At 43.1% G+C, this 23,531-nt stretch overlaps 1 protein-coding gene across 1 annotated transcript in view; it reads right to left on the bottom strand.

The window, feature by feature from the left end:
- The window catches only part of LOC311241354 (protein FAM184A-like), a gene marked incomplete at its 3' end in the record, with an annotated part of 89,310 nt that extends 66,351 nt beyond the window's left edge, over positions 1-22,959 (bottom strand). The window contains 1 exon segment of the mRNA XM_084330141.1: positions 22,884-22,959. Coding sequence (XP_084186267.1) covers positions 22,884-22,943 — 60 coding nt within the window. The 5' untranslated portion in view covers positions 22,944-22,959.
- Between the last annotated feature and the right edge of the window lie 572 nt (positions 22,960-23,531).

The raw sequence follows: 23,531 nt of genomic DNA, 5'->3' as shown, positions 1-23,531 counted from the left end.
CTCCCGACGCTCGGCTGGTTGAAGTGGATCTAGGTAGCCAGCAGGCTGAATGCTCCGCGACGCTCCCGGTTGCTATCATGTGCAGGTCCTCTTCTCAGACCTGTGTGGCAAAGCACTGCACACGCATCATGCAAGCTACACATCGCTGCATGTTGATCAATGGTGGCCCACTCGGTGCATCACAGTGGGCTACTATTGTGCTAACAACAACCGCGGTGTCCGGCTTGTCGGCCGGCATGAGTGCTCGATTTGGGGTGGTTCTCTCCTCCTTGTGTGCCCCCGTTCTCGCGGGTGTCCTGCCGGGGAGCTTGTGGACGCGACAACAGCGGCGGCCGTAGCGTTAGTTAGCTCATAGCTATTGTGTACCACTAGCGTTACGGCGGGCTCGAGCACCCTACGGCTGCCGCCGTTGTCGCGTCCATGGGCTCCCCGGCAGGGTACCCGTGGGGACGGGGGTGTACAGAGAGGAGAGAACCATTTTGTGTCGGGCGTGCATGCCGGCCAGCGAGCCGGACGTCGGGATATGTTGTTAGCACAATAGCTACCAAGCTAAGCTATGTTAGCTTCTAACGGTGTATACACAATATGTACAACGACACAATGATTTACATTATTACAAATATGGTAACGTGGTTGTGGCTTTTACAAATAGTGGTAACATATATATAGATAGACAGTACTGCTACATCTCTATATTTATGACATACCATATTTGTATTGCTACAGTACTGCTCAGTACTGCTATGATGGAGACCAGAGAAAGACTTTCGTCTTGTTTACATCAGGGTCCCCCAATTTCAATTCATGGTAACATATTATATATATATAGATAGACAGTACTGCTACATCTCTATATTTATGACATACCATATTTGTATGTAACCTGAAACCTAATCTCTGACGGGGAGATGGGCGGAGCTATTTGGTGGGTGGCTGTCACTCAAAGTCTGGGTGGAGCCAAGCCAATAATAGCCTGCTTTCATGAGGCTGAAAAATGCTGGTTTTGAGTACAAGATTAGAAATATAAAACAATGATTATTTTTGGAATAAAAATTACAGATGTGTTACATAGACTCACAGGAAGTGTGTAAAGTTGCCCAAATAGTGCTAGGAATAGCAGTGCATAACCCCTTTAAGGGAAGTGTACCACCCTGTCCACCTTTAGGGGCCAACTCAGGAAATGGCTGTTAGACAGCCAAATATGCACTCATTAGGGATGTTAGTGATGTTGTACTGACTGAATGTCATGTTAGTGTGGTCATGTCAGTGATGTCAGTTTTTATGAATGAACGTTGTATGGTCCGTTTTGTGTTTGTTTTATTTTAGGACTACGGGTGGAGATTAGCCCTGTGCTATTCCCGGCATATTTACGTCCTTATCATGCTGTGATGTTATGCATACGCTCATGTAAATGATGTTCATTAATTTGCATTGTCCTTAATAAACCAATCTTAAATCTTAAATTGAGATTTATTTTTCTCCTGTCCATTTATTTTGTTTGCTTTCTAATTTAAAATACTGTTTGAAACCGTCTGTACACAGTAGGCTATGTGTGCTAGCACACAGTAAAATTCGCAGTGTCAAATATGCAGTGTCAAAGTACATTGACTCTTTCAGAGTTATTACAACAACAGTTTGAGTAAAATGCAGACAGTGTTGGTGAAATATTTCGTAGTTAATTGGCTGGTGTCATCACTACTCTGGGAAGCTCCGCCCATCTCCTTCTCTTGAAGAACGTCCAAGACACGCCATTTTCTTCACGTCGCGGCAGAGGTAACTCGGCAGGTAAGTTTCTCCTAATCACATATTAATTAATTAATTCGGTAGCTATTGGCTTCCAGCAACTTGCAAGAGGTAATGTTAATGTTGTTAAATACAATGTGGAGGGGTGATTGTGAATTGTATCGTTTGGAAAAAAAGATCGATAAAAACACAGGGCGATACATTGGCTTATAGTAACAAACATTTGCACGCCATGTTCTGAGGTAAATGTGTGTACAGTATGAAATCAATTAACAGTTATTTGGCATTTGACCAACATTATTATTTTGTTAAGTCCACATATTTCGGCGACAGCCAAGAAGAGTGCACGCACGTGCGCCATTTCACATTGAGTCAGGCCTTGAACGTGAGCCAGCCCTTCGTGAGTTTTTTCAAATGTGTCTTGCTAGCTAATGTTAATGCGGGGAAATACCCTTGAATGATATAAGTAATCTGTACTATGAAATGGTGTGTTATGAGAGTGAGTGCATTAGAATGCATACAATATGGTTGATTGAGTTTAATGGAAGAAACACAGGGAAAATGCAAGGAAGGCCCTGTTACCAAGCTGCTAACATTGGCTTAGTAACAAACATTTGCATGCCATGTTCTGAGGTAAATGTGTCCTACAGTATGAAATCAAGTAACAGTTATTTGGCATTTGACCAATGTTATTATTTTGTTAAGTCCACAGATTTCGGCGACAGCCAAGAAGACTGCACGTGCGCCATTTCACGTTGAGGGAGGCCTTGAACGTGAGCCAGCCTATACCCTTCGTGAGTTTTTTCAAATGTGTCTTGCTAATGTTAATGCGGGGAAATACCCTTGAATGATATAAGTAATCTGTACTATGAAATGGTGTGTTATGAGAGTGAGTGCATTAGAATGCATACAATATGGTTGATTGAGTTTAATGGAAGAAACACAGGGAAAATGCAAGGAAGGCCCTGTTACCAAGCTGCTAACATTGGCTTAGTAACAAACATTTGCATGCCATGTTCTGAGGTAAATGTGTCCTACAGTATGAAATCAAGTAACAGTTATTTGGCATTTGACCAATGTTATTATTTTGTTAAGTCCACAGATTTCGGCGACAGCCAAGAAGACTGCACGTGCGCCATTTCACGTTGAGGGAGGCCTTGAACGTGAGCCAGCCTATACCCTTCGTGAGTTTTTTCAAATGTGTCTTGCTAATGTTAATGCGGGGAAATACCCTTGAATGATATAAGTAATCTGTACTATGAAATGGTGTGTTATGAGAGTGAGTGCATTAGAATGCATACAATATGGTTGATTGAGTTTAATGGAAGAAACACAGGGAAAATGCAAGGAAGGCCCTGTTACCAAGCTGCTAACATTGGCTTAGTAACAAACATTTGCATGCCATGTTCTGAGGTAAATGTGTCCTACAGTATGAAATCAAGTAACAGTTATTTGGCATTTGACCAATGTTATTATTTTGTTAAGTCCACAGATTTCGGCGACAGCCAAGAAGACTGCACGTGCGCCATTTCACGTTGAGGGAGGCCTTGAACGTGAGCCAGCCTATACCCTTCGTGAGTTTTTTCAAATGTGTCTTGCTAATGTTAATGCGGGGAAATACCCTTGAATGATATAAGTAATCTGTACTGTGAAATGGTGTGTTATGAGAGTGAGTGCATTAGAATGCATACAATATGGTTGATTGAGTTTAATGGAAGAAACACAGGGAAAATGCAAGGAAAAAACCCTGGGTTATATAGCTCTCCTTTTTTTGTCTGTTTGCATCTGTGGGAAATTAGTGTCAGGCTTGAATATTCAGTGACTTTGTACTTAATTATTATTTACCTTATTGGGGACATTGATCTAAGTAAAACATTTAATAATAACTTAACTTAGATCAATGTCCCCAATAAGGTAAATAATAAGTACAAAGTCACTGAATATTCCAGCCTGACACTAATTTCCCACACTTCCCTGTGTTCAAGTTGCCCACTCGTTGGTAACTCTTGCAGGCTTGCTGCAAGCATGCTGTTGAAAGTCCAACTGGGAGATGTCCAAAAGTTTGTTCGGATTACAGAAATAAATCTGATCGAGTTTCTGAGTGCAGGTAAGAAATTGGGATCATTGGGAAATTGTCCTCAATGTGATACTCAATGGTTATCCACTGGGTGGATCTGTGGCTTCATCTATTGTATTGCAGACAGCAATTATTCAAGATTAAGTGAATATTTAGTGAGTAGATTTAGAAATCACTGGATACATCCAATGACATTTCTGTTTACAAAAGCTTTTGTGCCCGTTTCTAGCATTTGCAAAGTTTGGTGTCCCAGCTGTAACGGAAGGTGTGAAAGTTTTTGACAGTTCGGGGACCGAATTGGATGACGATGTTTTTGAGGAGGTAGCAAGAGATGCATCCACTGGGGTGCTAATCATCAAATATGACACAGGTTTGATTACATTTGTAATATATATTTAATGAATAAGTTATTTGTCATGTGAAGCTTACATTCGATTAGATAAGGGACATCTTTATGAGGAAACTGTGTATAATCTTTTTATTTATTTATCCTGTCTCCACGCTAGCCTCATCTGAGCAGTCTGTCTCCACGCTAGCCTCATCTGAGTGGTCCCAACCATCATCCCTGGATTCGTCAGGGTCACAGCCATCATCCCTGGATTCGTCAGGATCACAGGATACTGTCATCATTTCAGAGGACCCTTCACGAAAACGCCATAGGCTGGATACAGAGGCCAAGCAAGTAAGAGTTGACACACATGTAATATGTATGCATCACCCTGTGATTCACAACTCAGAAATGCATGTTTTTTACTGTCAATGTTATGCCCCCATCTTTTCCATTGTACTGGTCGCGTGCCTGTAAGAATATTGTAGCTCACTTGAGATTGGATGGATCTCTCAAATTATCATCTCCACGAGTCAGAAGCATGCTAGACAGACCTCAGATAGGGTTAAAACTGATATTAAGGATACTTATCCTTTACCTTAACTTTGAATTGCAGTCTACAGTATATTCCTAACACTGAATTGTTTTTTGTGCATGTGCTTTTGTGCTTCAAGTTGGTGGAATCCATTCTTCGTGAGAAATCTGGTGGAGAACGCATAATAAATTAATACAATCGAACCAAGTCCTTGCACGATGACAACAGAAGGAAAATGGTGAACCTATTGGCAGCTGACTTGACAGAGAAGAATGGGTAATTAGCTCCTTGTTTTTAGTTTGTTCTCAATCTAGCTTTCCGATTAATTTGAAATCTAAATGAAATCCAGGGAATATGACTGAGAAATACATTCTTCTTTAATCTTAATCTTCCAGTACTTCACCACCCAGACATCTGAAGGAAAAGTATGCCAGAGGGATCGTGACCTTATTCCCCTACCTCAGTGACCCACACTCTAAGAATGGCTATGTGAGTTGCACACAGTAATGGTTGTGGCAATATTGATACATTTTTAATCCTACCAGAGCATGCTGTTTTTCACTTTTAAATGTGAAGTGTCTGTTTTTATTCCACCCTCCAAGGAGCATTATTATGATGGCCAGAGTGGCAGTGGATACTTGGCCTGGAGGATTAAAACTATTCAGAGAACCGCTGCTAAAGACAAACGATCATCATTTGGAGGTAACACTAATAATGCATATCTTGAGTACAACGAGTTGATTAACAAAACAAGCAGCATTATTGATTACTGTATACAGGGCCGTAGCCAGGGTTTAGAAATTAGGGAGGTACATTTTTTTTTTATACAAACTTTATTATCTAGAGATCAACTTAAGGTCAGTCACTCACAAAGTAATTTACAGGACGTGGGGGCACTTACAGGTGAGTGGCCTAAAGAGTGCACCAAAGCCCTGTGGTCTCTTATGCATTTATAATTTGGTGAATGGGCTAAATGCATACCAAAATGAGTTATACAACCCAACCTATTCATTCAAAATGCATTATCTATAATAAAGTCACCTGTTGTTGGTAAAAAAAATAATTTTACTGAAGTATTAATATATTTCTCCACTTCTTGGCTCACTGAAAGTACACAAAATAAGGACAGACAAAGACAGAGACACAAAAAGCTGTACAATTTAAACAATACCATACTGGTAATGAGCAAATATGAGCAATTAATGCATGGAGCTGTTCCATCTTATTTCATTTGATACTAACTACTCAGTTCATACAGATTTCAAGTATCCAAATATCCATGATGAATATTGCATAAGGTTTACACAGTAAATAGATCACCTGTTTTATATTCATGCTCAGAGAGGAGTAATAGTTAGATCTTTATGTGTGATTTATATGTCAATTAAATCAATGGTGTGCTTGTTTGGTTGGGGAGTTTGACCTCGGTGGCCTCATAGCTGGCTACGGCCATGACTGTGTACCTGCAGAACTCCATCAATCAGGCCTTTGGTAGATTTTTTTTTTTGTGTTTTTCCCCATATTCTGTAGAATCCTGTGGAGAACCATCTCGTGGAGGAGGACCAACTGCCAGACGAGATTCCCATGTTGTTGCAGAGACTGCCCTGAGCGAAGAGGAGTGCAAGGAAGCGATCTCACTAATGAAACATTCAGCTGATGAGGACACAGTGAAGAACAAGATGAAACTGACATTTGACTATAGGCACAACAAGGTCCTCGACCCCCAGCAGTCAAGCAACATACTGTCTGACTTTCCACGTTTCCAAGACGTCAAGGGCTTGGTAATTATCTATAGTTAGTAGAAAAGACTCACGCACATCCCAAGTGTATAGTCACGGGTGCTAGACTCAAAATAGATCTGTAATGTTGTGGAAAAAAAGTCTGCACACCGTCTGTAGTGTTCCCAAGTTTTAATATACTTGAACACAACGTTTCGGCCTGTGGTAATTATCTGCCATTATTTTGACCATTTTGTGACACTTGAATGATAGACGGTAGATGTATTGTACCTCAACTAGCACCCACTAACTTTGGTTGGCTGTGAAATCCTGAAATTGTCCCCCAATCACCCCTCTACAGGTTGAACAGGATTTCGTTCTGATGTTTGGAGAAGGTGTATCGGGCAAGCTTCTGGAAAAGTGGCCGACCACATACAAGAAAAAGATCATCCAACAATGCAGACGGCTTCCATCCACCAGTGAGCTTCAAGAGCTCCTGCTGATAGCTGATCCTCCTGAAGATGACACTGAAGTGGATGCTGACGTTGGTAAGCTGCTTTTGAGCATACCATTCTTGTTGTTTTTCACTGAACTTCTGTGAAAAATGTACGAGGCATTTTGTATTATCAACCAGTCAAAAGTGTCTTCCCATTCACTTGAATGAGTGCATCCAAGCTTTTTACTGGTACTGTATATTCATATTTTGAGTGGCAGAGCTTCTTGTGATGAACTGCTGTCTTTTATCTTATTTTGTAAAAATACTGCTAACATTGCAGATGGACTGAATTTTGTTTATGGTCTACATAATTCAAGTGTCTTAACATCCAACTTGTATCGTTACAGGTTGGGACAGTGACCTCTCATCGATTCTACTGCTGTTGCACTTGATCCCACCCTCTGCTCAGGGGCGGAAGAGACCAGGGAAGGTGTCGGCGTCCAACGCGGAGCAGCATCTTGTGATCTTCAAGAAGGTTGGTATTTTCTCCTAATGTACAAATTTATAATTATAATGCTACAATCATGTAATTATTATTATTATTATTATTTTTTATATTCCCCCCTCCTTTTTCTCTGTTTTTCTCCCATTCCAATGTTAGTCGTTATGCCAATTCTTAGCCCCTTTCGTGACTGCTGCGCCACCCAGCCGCCACAATCATGTAATTCTAATTGTTTCTCCATGTGTGTTTGTCTTCTCAGACTGGAACAAGCATCCAAGAGCATCTTGATGCCATCACTACCAGCAATCAACCCTATCTCCTGGCTGTTGGAGTGAAGAAGAATGCGATCCACCGGTTCTACATCATTCTTGACAAGAAGGCCATACCTTGCAAGTCAATCTCTTCTCTTGGTGCTTTAGATGAACTCTTTAAGGCACATTATGTGTTTGGCAGTGGCACAGCATACAACACCATGCTGCGCAACATGTACACGTTCCTCCAGACCACTGTGTATAGTATTGATGTTGGGAAAGTCAAGGAGAGTCCTCGTGTTGCTGAAGTTAGGGCGAGGTTGCTTCATTAGTGCATGAGGCTTCTCCTCCGCCATGAAGTGTTTTGATTGTCGGAAGGAGTTAGGTTGTACAAATAGGCTTGTTAGGCATTTGCGAATAGTTCACGGTTACGTTCAAGGAAAAAAGCTTCGCCTTAAATGTGCTCAGACTGGATGTGGCTATAGGTTTGGTACGTTTTCAGGTTTTAGGAAACATTTAGACAACAAACACACTGAGTATATTGACCAAGAGGTTGACACTGATGTTAATGTAAACAGTGTAGGAGAGGCGGTGATCGCTAATGTAGATAAGACCGCCACAACATCTGATGTCGATGCGACGGCCACATGTGGACTGTTCAGAAACTCTAATAGGAGCACTCTCGATATGTGTGCAACTGCTGTTGCACAACTCAAGGCTGCTGGAACCAGTCAGTCTACTGTAAAAAGTTTTGTCTCAACCATGGAAGAAGTGATTTCTGAGATTCATAGTCACGCTAAAGATGCAGCTCTACAGTGCTTATCTCCACAGGACACAGAAAATAAGAACAGCTTAGAACAGTCATTCCAAAAGTTGGAAAACCCATTCACACACTTAAATTCGGAGGCAAAAATAAACAAACACTTCAAAGAGAAATGGGGAAAAGTTGAACCCGTTGAAAAGGTGCTTGGCACAAGATTTGACAGCAGAAGAAACAAAACTACTGGGACATATGACCAGGTCATTGTAACTGATAAGTTTGCATATGTTCCCATTTTGGAAACGCTGAAGAGCATTTTTCAAAACCCAGAACTTGCAGACATGTTAAAGCCCAGGCACATGACTAAGGAAGGTGTGTATGCAGACTTGAGAGATGCCACCTATTTGAAAGAAAGTCCCCTGTTTTCAGTAGAAAAAGATTCCTTTCAAATTCAACTTTTTTATGATGACTTTGAAACTGCAAATCCATTGGGCTCTAAAAAGGGTATACATAAATTAGGTGGTGTATACTTTACATTAAGAAATTTCCCCCCAATCTATAATTCCTCTTTGATTAATATTCATTTGTGTGCTCTTTTCCATGCACAGGACATTAAGCGTTATGATTTCAATTTGATACTTGAGCCACTTGTCAATGATCTGAAAGTACTGGAGACAGAGGGACTTAAAATTCCCATGTTTAGACACGTAATTCGTGGTACCATAGTTCAGGTCACTGGGGATAACCTTGGCTTGCATGGTCTGTTTGGGTTTGTGGAGTCATTTGGGGCTCGGTATTGCTGTCGTTTCTGTCTCCTTGAGAAAGCTCGTTTTCAGACTGTATTCTGTGAAGATGATCCGGCTGTTGTACTAAGAACTGTTGAGATGCACGCACAACACTGTCAAACTATACAGACAGATCCAACGCTACCTCATATATATGGCGTGAAACGCAGTTGTCTGTTGAATTCACTTGAGTATTTCAACACAGCCACAAACTTCTCTGTAGATATCATGCATGATATTTTAGAGGGGGTTGCTCAGTTTGAGGTGAAACTTATTCTCAAGTACATTCTTCAGGAGAAACTTCTAAATGCTGAACAACTGGCTGGCAGAATACATGCTTTTGACTATGGTTACAATCAGCAGCGAAACCGTCCGCCAAGAGTCAAGTTGTTGGATGAAAGTAAGGATTTGGGGTTGAATGCCACACAGTCTTGGTGCTTGTTGCGCAATATGCCTCTGATATTTGGTGATTTAATACAGACTGATGATAAGTACTGGCATCTTCTGCTTTTGCTTCTACAGATTGTTAACATTGTATTTTCACCAGTCCTGTCATATGGCATGACCATTTATCTCAAACATGTAATCACTGATCATCATCGGCTCTTCAAGCAGTTATTTCCTAGAAGCAACCTATTGCCAAAGCATCACTTCATGATACATTACCCTCGTAATATAAGGAACATTGGCCCAATTCTGCACATGTGGTGCATGCGTTATGAAGCTAAACATAACTTCTTTAAGAGACAATTAAAAAGCTTTAAAAACATTACAAAGACATTAGCCCAAAAGCACCAAAGTTGTATGGCAATGTATCGGGAGTCCTTTACCAAAGAAAGATTAACCATAGGTCCAGGAAAGATGGTGGCACTTGTTGAGCTCAAAGAAGGTCCAGAGATTGCTTCCTTATTTGGAGATGTAACCAGTGTTTTTTCTGCCAAGTGGATAAAACATCATGGTACAGAGTACCGCTGTGACTTGATTATCTGTACTGAGGTAGCATTTGAGATGCCTGTGTTTTGTAAGATCAAGACTATTGCTGTGAAAGATGACAGTGTATTGCTCTGTGGAAAACTGATGGAAACCATGTGTTTTGATGACCATTACCATGCCTTTAAGGTCAGACTGCATCCAGACGGAGTTGTAAAGGTCTTGGATATAAATCAGCTGTGTTACTTTAAACCATTTGATATTCAAATGAATTATCGAACGACAGATTGCTCAAAGTATATTGTTCCATATTGCCACTTTATGCAGACCTGCTAATGTGATTGTTTTATTACTGCATCCAGACGGAGTTGTAAATAGGGTTGGGTACCGAAAACCGGTTCTAATAGCAACCGGTTCCTAACATCCGGTTCTGGAACCGGAAGTAACATATTTGCATTTCGATTCTTAATTTTTTATTTTTTTTACTTTGTTAATTAATACCATAGTTACAGTACAGCAACCAAATTAAACTGTATCAAGTCAACTGAAAATGTGAATAGTATGAAAAAATGTACACATTTTCAAAAAAAAACTGAACCGGAATCGTTCAAATCCAAACGATGCCCAACCCTATATAGTTGTAAAGGTGTTGTATAAATCAGCTGTGAAGTATTGTTCCATATTGCACTTTATGCAGACCTGCTGAGGTCAATGTATATTTATGTTTTATTTTTTTATAAGCCTGCCTGACCCTGCCTGACCAACAATAAAATTGTTGAAATCATTTTGTGGTAACTTGTGATTTTTTAATGTATATTGTATGTAAATGCAATTTCACAAGAGTAAATTAAGTGTAAAATTAACACCAGTGAGGTTTATTTTCACCAATATAGTGTCCGGTTTCATTGACACTGTGCAGTGTTAATGGGTGTTATTTGCAGAGCTGTTTTTTCACTACTAGTGAGTAAATTATCAACACAGTACTGTGTAATGGCAACACTTCAGCAGAGTTATTTGACCTCAGTGTTAACTTTTAATAACTCAATGCAGTGTTAATGAGCATTGGAATTCAACTCAATCAGAGTTAATTTGTTATCACATAAGAGTAAATTATCAACACTTCTGAGAATAATAATTACACTCTCAAGTGTTATTAAACCTATAGTGTTAAGTTTAAATAACACCATACAGTGTAAGCGAGTGTTAAATTTGTACTCTATTAGAGTTAATTTAACTCAAAAAATTTAACACGGGAGCAAGAGTCGATTTAAATAACACCATACAGTGTAAGCGAGTGTTAAATTTGTACTCTATTTAGAGTTAATTTAACTCAAAAAATGTAACACAGGAGCAAGAGTTGATTTAACACTATTCGTAGTTGGAGTCATATACACTCTGGAATAGTGTTAAATTCGACTCTTTAAGTGTTAATTTGACACTGCGAATTTTACTGTGCAGAGCTAGTCTCCAGTCGTGAGTCACGGTGCACATGTGCGGTGGTTTGTCCACCAAAAAAGCGCCAAAAGATAGAAAACTCCCCTGGAGCCACAGCCAGCAGAGAAGCCTGTTTACTTTCGCTTTCAAACCGCAGGTGCAGCCTGAGAACTGGAGTCAGTGTGAGGGGCTGTGACACTAAAGATGGCGGCAACGACAAAGAATTGCTGCAAAATAAACATACATATGTTGTTCAAATAATAATAAAAATGTTATCGTGATATATATCGTGATAATTTTTCTTTTGCCATATCGCGTGGGAGTGGAGCGCCCCCCGGAGCAAGTGAGCTGAACTGACCCGGTGACGCCGGTGACCCCCTATGCAGCTAGCGGAGAAGCTCACGCCGATGTGTCTGGAGTAGGGGCGGGTGAGTTATAATATTCTAATATTCGTGCCAGTCTCCACATTCGATTTTCATGTCAGAGTCGAAAAATATATATATGGTGCAGCTCAATAAATTAGAATATCGTGGAAAAGTCCATTTATTTCACTAATTGAATTCAAAAAGTGAAACACTCATATGTTATAGATTCATTACACACAAAGTGAAATATTTCAAGCCTTTATTTGTTATAATTTTGATAATTATGGCTTACAGCTAATGAAAACACAAAATTCAGTATCTCAGAAAATGTGAATCATTGAAAAAGTTCAATATTGTAGACTCAGGGCGGGATCCACAAAGAATGGATTGCACGGTGCTAATTGCACCCTTACTTACAATTCATTATGAAGAGGGATGCCCCGATCGATCGGCCAGCGATCGGTATCGGCCGATATTCAGTATAAATATGGGATCGGTGAATTCCGATAATGCTTTATTTTCGCCGATCGTGAAAACCGATCGAAAAACATGATCCAATTCTTAGCGGAGATCTCACTCGCTGACTTCTGTCTCAAGCACACAGCTGCTGCAGCGCACAGCCCCTCCTCCTCCTCCCCTGCCCCTCCCGCACCCGTGTGTCAACAAGAGGCTCCTATTGCCTCCGGCAGTCTGCTCTACTCTGGTGCATGCGACCGTGAGCTAACATTAGCTACCTAGCTATCGTTACTGTTTAAACAAAACGACCCAGTCAACTATTCACTTTTAGTTTAATACATGAATTGTCTAACGGTATCTAGCTGGCGAGCTACTGATAGCTCCTGATATCAACAAATGCTCCAGCAATAGTCTAGTAGTGCATGATACCTCCGTTAGCTCACGTTAGCTCACGTTAGCTCCCTGTTTACACGGAATGTCCCAGTAAACTAATAGTTCACTGAGGCGTTGTCTTAACGTTATCTAGCCGGCTAGCAGTAGCTACAGATAGCTCCTGATATCAATGTCTTATAACATTGATTCGATGCGTATTCGAGCAGTGGCGAATCCTTGTGGAAGCCAACGGAAGCCATGCCTCCCTATAAATTTCATATCAAATTATGAAATATGAAATATGAAAAAAAAAAAAAAAAAAAAAAAAAAAAAAAAATTTAATATAGTTTACATTCATTTTCATCTGTGCATCTGTGTTTTTTTTTTTTTTTTTTTTTTATGTCTCCCTCTTCTCCTTCTCACTCCCTCTAACACACTGTCAGACTGTGCTCACTACTGCAGCTAGTATAGGAGAGAAGCAGTGGGTAGGTCTCTTTCTCCAGGCTTCCAGCATTATAGGGTGAGTCCAAACTCCAAATCCGATCCTAGCCAATCAGATTCGAGCTGACTGCCACTGGCCACACCCTAAAAGTTTAAAACGGAGCTGGGAGGAAGACGTTCAGCATAATATTCCACCTGGAGGCGGGGCAGGTGCCATATTTTCCCCTCTGCACTCTGAACATTGTATTAACCCGTAACTGTTCCCACGGGCCGAATATTGCCCCGATCCTCGCGAGATTAAATCCACGGGGACCTCTCGGCGTGCCGAAGCTTTTCCTAAATCACTTCCATCATCGAAAACGAGGGGAAAAGGTCGGCTCGCGACCCTGAAAATGTCGCGTGATTTTAAAAACGCTGTATTAAGTGAGCCTATTATGGGATCCACGCGAGCTTTCTATCGTGGAAACATCTGGGCGTCCCGCAACTTTTACTGATTCACATGTAGCCCCTAAAATGCTTAGAAAAGGAAAACAGAAAGCGTGGAATAAACTCGCCGAAACGGAAAAGTGTCCCACGGGCGCGCCGTGATTCCGATCCGCGTGAAAATATTCCCGGCCATAGAGGAGACCGTGGGACACCTTTTTGCAACCGAATATGTGTCTCGAATTTGCTCCCACGCGGCGCGCAAAATCGCGCAAGGAAAAATCGGACCAAAAATTAACCAATGCTCCAGCAGTATTAATGACCCTGATGTAAACAAGACAAACGTCTTTCTCTGGTCTGCATCCCCTTATACAATTGTGTGTGAATGAATGAAAACTTTATTAACAGATTGCAGAATGGGTACAGTACAGTACAGCTCAATACATACAATTGTTAAGGGGATGCAGACCAGAGAAAGACTTTCGTCTTGTTTACATCAGGGTCCCCCATTTTCAATTCATCGTAAATGTGTATTGAGCCGTACTGTATTGTACCCATTCTGCAATCTGTTAAATAAATAAAAATAACGTTTGACTGGCCGCCGAGCCATACTGTAGTGTACATGGTGACTGCTTGACTTAAAAAAAAAAAAAAAAAAAAAAAAAAAAAATATTAATAAAAATATTGAATAATTTTTTTTTTATAATTTTTTTTTGGCTTCCCCTGTTATTTTACCCACGCGACGCCACTGTATTCGAGCCCCTGGCTTGCATCGCAGTCCAATAGTATCGAAAGGGGCTAGCTGAGGGAGTAGGGTATATCTGCAGAGCCGCAGATATACCCTGCTGAGGGCATGCTGAATGTGATTTGACCAAAGCAGAGTATACACACAGACAGTGGAGCTGTTTGCAGATAGCGAGCATTTTGTCTTGTTGCGTGGTGGCGATGTCTCGCAGATAATACAACTACAAGTATAATTATATAATATATATATTTTATAAAAAGAAAAAATTAAAAATGATATATATATATATATATATATTTATATATATATATTTTTTTTTTAAACCAAAAGCGATCGGTATCGGTATCGGCCGATATGGCTCATGACGATCGGTATCGGTGGCAAAAAACGTGATCGGGGCATCCCTAATTATGAATGAATGAATTGTAAGTAAGGGTGCAATTAGCACCGTGCAATCCATTCTTTGTGGATCCCGCCCTGAGTGACACACACTAATCAGATCATTAACTGAAAACACCTGCAGAGGTTTCCTGAGCCTCAGTGTGGTTCAGAGAGCTACACAGTCATGGGGAAGACTGCTGACTTTTCCAAAATATTCAAGTTTATTGAGCTGCACCTGTATTATATATATATATATTTTTTTTTAAGTGAAGCAAACCATTCTTATTATATTTTTTTTAACTTTTTTCTCCTCTTTTTCTATTTTTCTCCCATCCCAATTTCGCTGTGGCAATTCTCCCCTCCCCTGTCTTGAACATTGCTCGCATATGCCCCCCACTGGTCGGTTGTAGGGAGGATAGAAGCCTTGCATCACGTGTCCCCTCCGGTACACGAGGAGGCAGCCTGTCACATCTGTTCACCTGCCAGCGCGGACTCTCATTGGCGAGGTGTAACGTGTGGGAGGCTCACACTACCCCCGCCATTTCCTGTCTCTGCTGTGCAGGCGTCCCCCAACCGACCTGTAGGAGTCGCTGTCCACAACGTCCATATTACCACCCATCGACTTCCACCCGCTAACTTGAGTTAGTATGACGGCCGGCCCAAGCCGGAGGCAACGCCGACAGCCGGATTCGAACCCCAAACCATTCTTATTTAATACATTTTTATATTTCGAGGCAGCCTAATTTGCATAGCCTAATTGATCTAAAAGATGCACATGCTACTGTTTCTGTTTGTTTATTAAAACCGGTTGATAGGCGAATGCAATGCTGCTATTATTATAGGCTACGATGGTGAATGGTGTCATTTAGATTTATTGTCGGTCAGCTGAGCCGATCAACGTTCTGAAGGATTATCTGAAGTGCCTGTTTATGTGCAATACCCTTTGATCTTAATGATCCATTCTATTAAAAAGAGGGTCGGATTTTCTCCAATGTACAGTTTATTCCCTCTCGAATGTATATATTTTCTTTTATGATCTCTGTCTCTTAAACAGTACTGTATATTTGTATATCTTGTATGTCATAAATGTCTGGATGTAACTACTGTATATCTGTATCACACGTATGTCATAAATGGCATGTAGAATTGAAAATGGGGGACCCTGATGTAAACCAGACGAAAGTCTTTCTCTGGTCTGCATCCCCTTAACAATTATGTGTAGTGAGCCGTACTATATTGTACCCATTCTGCAATCTGTTAATAAAGTTTTCAATCAATCAAACAGTAGACTGGACACCACAGAGGCCCTTTACAGGAAGGGACCGAGCAGACTGTTCTTGGTGAGGAGTCATTCAACGTGTGCAGCCAGCTACTGCAGATGTTCTAGCAGTCTGTGGTCGCCAGTGAGGCTGAGACGATATGCCATTTGGAAGAATCGATAAATCGGGACAAAATTATCGATAAATATATAGATTTTTTTTAATTACTATTATTTTTTATATATTATATACTGTATATCTTTTTTTATTTTTCATAATTTTTTTTATTTAAACAACAAATGTATGTTTATTTTGCAGCAATTCTTTGTCGTTGCCGCCATCTTTAGTGTTACAGATTTCCCCATTCAAAACGACCACAGTGATCCTTCTCATGTTATAGTTAAGTGGGTGGTCTCTGGATGTGATGGAGGGGTGCGCTGCATATTGAATACACCGTGCAGAGTTGCAATTCAACTGAATTTACATGAAATGGGGATGTTTTAACTATAAACATGCAAACAAATCGATAAGTGACGCGCCACTTATCGATTTCACGAAGTTATCGATAATTATTGATAAATCGATAAGTGGTCTCAGCCTTAGTTCCCAGTGTCCTCTTCTTCACCGTCATATGCTGGGGGGGGGGGGGGGGGGGGGGGGGGTAACATCCACTCAAGAGACACTAACAAACTCAAAAAGCTGGTGAGGAAGACTATAGCTCCGTAGTAGGCTCCACAACCGTAGGAACTAACCGTGAACTGTCAGGAATATCATGAATGAATGAATGAAAACTTTATTTAACATATTGCAGAATGGGTACAATACGGTGCGGCTCAATACACACAATTGTTAAGGGGATGCAGACCAGAGAAAGACTTTCGTCTTGTTTACATCAGGGTCCCCCATTTTCAATTCATAGTGACAAATCCTAGAGGCAAATCTTTCCTGTGACAAAATGGCATCCAATGTAATAAAAAAGTCAACCAACGAACTAGATTCGTGTACCGGATCTCCTCTCTGGTAAACAAGAATACCCTGAAGACTCTGGCAGGAGCACTCATTCAAGGGTACTACGGCTATGCGTGCACCTCATGGTACCAAAGCACCTCAAAGGCGCTTAAAACAAAATTACAAACATCACAAAACAAACTGGTCAGACTACTACTTGACCTTACCCCCAGAACCCACCTCACCCCTGCCCACTTTGACAACCTAGGATGGCTTAGAGTAGACGAGTATAGCAACTTGCAATGGGCCTGGTCTACAAGATACACTACACGACTAAGGTACCCATGTACATGTCAAAATACTTCCCAAAGGTCAGTGAATGCCACAACCACTACACCAGAGGAAGCTCAACAAATCATGTTAAACCCAGATTCGGCTCAAACAAGGGACTAAATACGTTTCGCAATTATGCCACATCAATGTGGAACGCCCTACCCAAAGCTGTAAAGGAATGTGACTCCCTACCCACATTCAAAACCGCTCTTAAAGAGCACCTACGGGAGGCTGCAATTCGAAACTGGCCACCGTAAATGCCCAAAAACCCCACCACCTCCTAATAGACAGTCTCCTCCCCACCGCATGTATATATTCCCTCCCCGCCGTATGTATATCTCTCTCCCACCCACCCACCCCCTCCTAATGTACAGTCCCCTCCCCATCATATGTATATACTCTGTCAGGATCTAGGGGTAACAGTACTGTATATTTGAATACCGTTTATGTCACAAATGTATCAGTACTAAATACCTGTATGTCATGTATGTCCCTATGCCATAAATGTCATGTATGTTGTGTATGTCATGAATGTCTATATGAATTGAAAATGGGGGACCCTGATGGAAACAAGACAAACGTCTTTCTCAGGTCTGCATCCCCTTAACAATTGTGTGTATTGAGCCGTACTGTATTGTACCCATTCTGCAATCTGTTAAATAAAGTTTTCATTCATTCATTCATTCATTCATTCATTCATTCATTCATTCATTCATTCACATTTATGACATACTCAACATACATGACATCATGACATTTATGGCATAGGGACATACATGACATACAGGTATATAGTACTGTTACATTTGTGACATATACGATATACAAATATACAGTACTGTTACCCAGAGATCCTAACAGAGATTATATACATATGATGGGGATGATACTGTACATTAGGAGGGGGTGGGTGGGAGAAAATATATACATACAGACTCTTGATAATAAACACGTGCACAGACTCTGGTGCAGTAAGTTACTACGGTTTGGACCATGTACTGTTGAGCTTATAGGACTAGATATTACAATCCCTTAGATAATCAGCACTTTTTTTTGAATGGGGTAGTGGTAAAAGCTTCACTGGGGTCTTCAGGTGGGCACCCTCCTTCATTGGTGTTTCGTTGACAGGCCCACGACACCTCCGAAGGGCTCAACGGCAACACCTGGCGTCCCAGGTGTGCCCCCCTCTGCTTTTACCCCTCGATGATCATTTTGCAGCCCAGTTGGGGTCCTTTCTCTTAATCCATAGCCATCTGCTGCTTCGTTCGGCAGCCTCTGACAGTGTTTTGACAGCTTGTCGGAATGCCTGTCCTCGCACTCCCATCCCCTTAAGAAGCTTGGTTGTGGACATGGCAACAAATCCTCTAGAACCAACCTCCACCGGAAGCACCTGGGCACGCCAGCCGCGTTGTTCTGCCTCGGCTGCTATGTCGGAGTACTTCAGTCGTTTACGTTCATATGCTTCACCAACTGCAGCCTCCCATGGTACAGTTAGTTCCACAATGAATACAGACTTCTGGGAGGTTGACCACAAGACCAGGTCCGGCCTGAGGTTAGTTGTAATTATCTCAGGCGGAAAGATTAGTTTCTGGTCCAAGTCCACCTGCATTCTCCAGTCCCGGGCAGTGTCCAGGAGGGTTGCCTCCACTCTTGCAGATGGCTTTGCTGGGAGCTGTCCTGCTCTTACAAAAGAAGTGGTGTTTGAGTGTCTAGGCATTGGGGGAGGGAGGGCATTGTTGGTAGTTCTCCTTCCTTCCAGGGTGATTGCCAGTTGTCTTAGGACCTGGTTGTGTCTCCAGGTGTAGCGCCCTTGGGACAAACTGGTTTTGCAGCCGGTGAGGATGTGCCTCAGTGTTGCGGGGGTTTGGCAAAGCGCACAAGAAGGATCTTCTCCAAACCACTGGTTTAGGTTCTTGGGCGTGGGGAGAACATCATAGGTGGCTCTGATGATGAAGCTGATTTGGCTTCCTTCCATCTCCCAAAGATCCTTCCATGTGAGCTTACGATGCTCCAGGTTTTCCCAGCTAGTCCATTGGCCCTGTTTGGACTGTGAGACTGCCTTTGCGCATCTGTCTGCCTCCTCTTGTTGCCGAACCTGAGCCACCACCAGCTTTCTCCTCTGGGTTGATGTTGCCTTGTGCCATGTGGGTCGACTTGTCCCAAGTCCAAACCCACCTTTTCCATGCTGCACCTGTCCTACAATGTCTCCATGCCTGAGAGCAGATTTTGCTTGCTGTACGGCCTCAGATGGGATCCATTTCCTCCCAGTTGCCAGTCTGGGAGCAGCCGCTCGGATCACTTCATCTTGAGACTCGGTCAGGGTCATGTTCAGCCTCACTTTGGTGCATTTAAACTCCTCTATGAGGCTAGAGACAGGCAATTCCAGGGCCCCGTGTCCATACAAGCCGATGTTGCTGAGGCAACGCGGGAGGCCAAGCCACTTCTTGATGTATGAACTGACTGTCCTCTCCAGCTTCTCGACTTTGGTCATGGGGATCTCGTAGACCGTTAGAGGCCACATCAGGCGGGGGAGCAATCCAAACTGCAGGCACCAGAGTTTCAGCTTTCCAGGGAGCAAGGTCTTGTCTATGCTGACAAGGCCTTTGATGGTTTCTTCCCTCAGCTGATCACTCTGGTCTGAGTCTTTGAGGCTCGCATTGTACCATCGCCCTAGGCTCTTGACTGGCAGTTCCGACACCAAAGGAATGGGTGTATCCTTAATGTGGAACCTCTGGTCCACGAGTTTTCCTTTGACGATGGATATGCTCCTGGATTTGCTGGGTTTGAACTTCATCCGTGCCCATGTAATGTTGGCATGAAGCTTTCCCAGCAGACGTTTGGTGCATGCTATGGTTGAGGTCAAGGTGGTCATGTCATCCATGTAGGCGCGAATAGGAGGTAGACGCTGTCCAGATTGCAGACGTTCTCCTCCCACAACCCACTTGGAAGCTCGAATGACCACTTCCATTGCCATGGTGAAGGCTAGTGGGGAGATGGTACATCCAGCCATTATTCCCACTTCCAAAGATTGCCATGATGTTGTGTATTCTGTTGTTTTGATACAGAATTGCAGATCTTAGAAGTAATTTCTCACCAGGTTTGTGATGGTATTTGAGATGTGGAAGAAGTTGAAGGCTGTCCAGATGAGAGAATGGGGGACGGATCCAAAAGCGTTGGCTAGGTCCAGGAATAAGACGTGCAGGTCTCTTCCTTCCCTTTTGGCAGATTGAATTTGGTGCCATATCATGCTTGTATGTTCCAAGCATCCTGAGAAACCAGGAATGCCGGCCTTCTGCACAGATGTGTCAATCAAGTTGTTTTGCTTTAGGTATGTTGTCATCCTTTTAGCAACAATGCTAAAGAAGACCTTCCCTTCAACATTCAACAGGTTGATCTGCCGGAATTGATCGATGTTTGAGGCATCCTTCTCCTTGGGGATTACTACTCCCCCTGCTCTTCGCCACGCTTTTGGGATGGTTTGCTTTGTCCACATCACCTTCATTTTCCTCCACAGATAGCGTAAGATATTTGGGGAGTTTTTATACAGCCGGTATGGAACTCCATTTGGTCCTGGAGCTGAAGCTGCCCTTGCCTTCCTCACTGCTTCCTCAACCTCCCTCCACCTTGGAGGACAGTCATCCAGCTGGTGTTCTGGTTGAGGAATTGGTGGCATGTCTGGTGGTAGTTCCCTCTGTTCATATCTTTTGCTGTCTGTGTGAGTTGTTTTCAGATGGTCCTCAAACTCCCTCTTTGGCACCTTAAGTGACCCGCTCTTTTCCTTTGTGAAGAGTCCTTTCACAAATCTGAAGGGATCCTTGTAGAAGGATGTTCTCGCTCTTTCCTTCCTCTTGCGTCGAGTCCTGAGGTTTTCAGCTCTCCGCAGTCTTCCCAGGCGTCCCTTCAGGTCTGTTTGCAGGAGGTCGATGCCCACTCTTTCCTCCAATGAGGCTCTCTTCCATTGCTTCCTCAAGTCCCTTCTCTCTTTGACAAGGCGCTGGATTTCTTGCTGCCTTCTGGACTTGGGAGGAGTTGTTGGTGTCATGTCCTTCTTTCCTGTCTCTTTTGTTCCGAACCTTTCTGCTCCATAGAAGTAGATCAGATCGCCCATTTTATCCAGTTTCTTTTCCACTGTTCCTTTGATTCCGTCCAGGATTTTGATCAGGTCTGCATCGATTGTCGCCCACTCTTTCTTGCTGCTGGACTTTGGCCACTTCACATGAGGTCTGTGGCCTTGCATGTTCTTCTCCAAAGAAGGTTGCAAGTGACTTGGTTCCAAGTTCTCTGATGTGCTTGAATTACTTTCAGCCACTGGGGTACGATGCTCGGTGGACTGTGGGTTAAATCCTGCCGCTGAGCTTCACTCGCCTGACTTGACCTCTCTCTCAGAAGATAATGGTCAATGCGAGGTCCCGGCCTCACTTCTTCAAGCACTTCATCCGGCCTTGATGTATTCGTACTGTATACCATCCATCTCACTATTACTACTGTCTGTTGAATCCTGACACTCATTAATGTTCACTACTACTACTACTGTTATCACTGTTATCATTATTACGTTGCACTTTGTTCTATGTTCTAGTATACTATATCTACCTCCTACCTATACCCCCCCCCCCCCCCCCCCCCCCCCCATGTGCTGCCATGCCCCTTGCATTTCCCCAAGGGGATTAATAAACGACCACTGGACTTGACCAGCATCATCATTCACCTAATGGACAGTCTCCTCCCCACCGTATGTATATTTTTTCTCCCACCCACCCACCCCCTCCTGATATAATTATCTGTTAGGATTCTGGGTAACAGTACTGTATATTTCGTATATGTCACAAATGTAACACTACTATATATACCTGTATGTCATGTATGCCCTATGTGTCATGTATGTTGTGTATGTCATAAATGTCACTATGAATTGAAAATGGGGGACCCTGATGTAAACAAGACGAAGTCTTTCTCTGGTCTGCAGCCCCTTAACAATTGTGGTATTGAGCCGTACTGTGTTGTACCCCATTCTGCAATCTGTTAAATAAAGTTGTCATTCATTCATTCATTCCTTCATTCATTCATTCTTTCATTCATTCATCACCAGCATCATCACCATCCTCAGCCTCATCATCATCATCATCATCATCATCATCATCATCATCATCATCATCATCAGCTCAGCACCTCATCATCACCACCACCACCACCACCACCACCACCACCATCACCACTACCACCATCACCACCACCACCACCACCACCACCACCACCACCACCTCCACCACAGCTCCACCCTCAGCTCCCACCACCACCACCATCACCACCATCACCACCACCACCACCCACCACCACCACCACCACTACCACCACCACCATCACCACCACCACCACCATCACCACCACCACCACCAACCACCACCACCACTACCACCACCACCATCACCACCACCACCACCACCACCCACCACCATCACCACCACCACCACCACCATCAGCTCCACCCTCAGCTCCACCACCACCACCACCACCACCACCACCACCACCACCATCAGCTCCACCCTCAGCTCCACCACCACCACCACCACCACCACCATCATCACCACCATCACCACCACCACCACCACCACCACCACCATCAGCTCCACCCTCAGCTCCACCCTCAGCTCCACCACCCACCTTGGTCAGCTGCGCTATCTTCTTGCTGATCTTCATGTGCAGCTCGTGTTTATACTCCATGGTCAGGCTGCCTTCATACGTGCCGGCGGCGGCGGCGGAGGAGGAGGACCGGGAGGACCGCTGCTGTTGTTGTTGTTCACCATGTTGACGCTGTAGGAGGAGGAGGACGAGGAGGACTGCTGCCAGCAGCCCGGCCCCGGTGCTGTTGTCGCCATGTTCAACCGAAACAGAAACACCAAAACACCGAAACGATGAATTATAGAGGCCGGTCGGTGATGACGTTACCACGGTGCGTTAAAGCGACGCACCGCTGTGCTCCTTCAGAGAGAGAGGGGGATGGAGAGGGAGAGAGAGGGAGAGGAGGGGGGAGCCGTATGGCGCGTTCACGATCTCCACCAATGCACCCGCCGCGGGGACGAGCGCCAGATGCGGGGATGATCACAGATGTTATTACGGTGCCGCGACATATTTATTACCAGCTGCCACAACATGAAACACCACAGTGTCCGACTCCTACCGCACCGCACCTGCATGGCCGCACAGCGACGAGCGAGCGTGTTTCTTTGACATTTACTACTTGACACAAAATAAAAAACAGTATATAAATATAACAAATATACACATATATATATATAACAAAATAGGCTA

Source organism: Notolepis coatsorum (genome assembly GCF_963971535.1).
Source record: "Notolepis coatsorum genome assembly, chromosome: 1".
Lineage (NCBI taxonomy): Eukaryota > Metazoa > Chordata > Actinopteri > Aulopiformes > Paralepididae > Notolepis > Notolepis coatsorum.
This window is presented reverse-complemented; position numbering and strand designations above follow the sequence as displayed.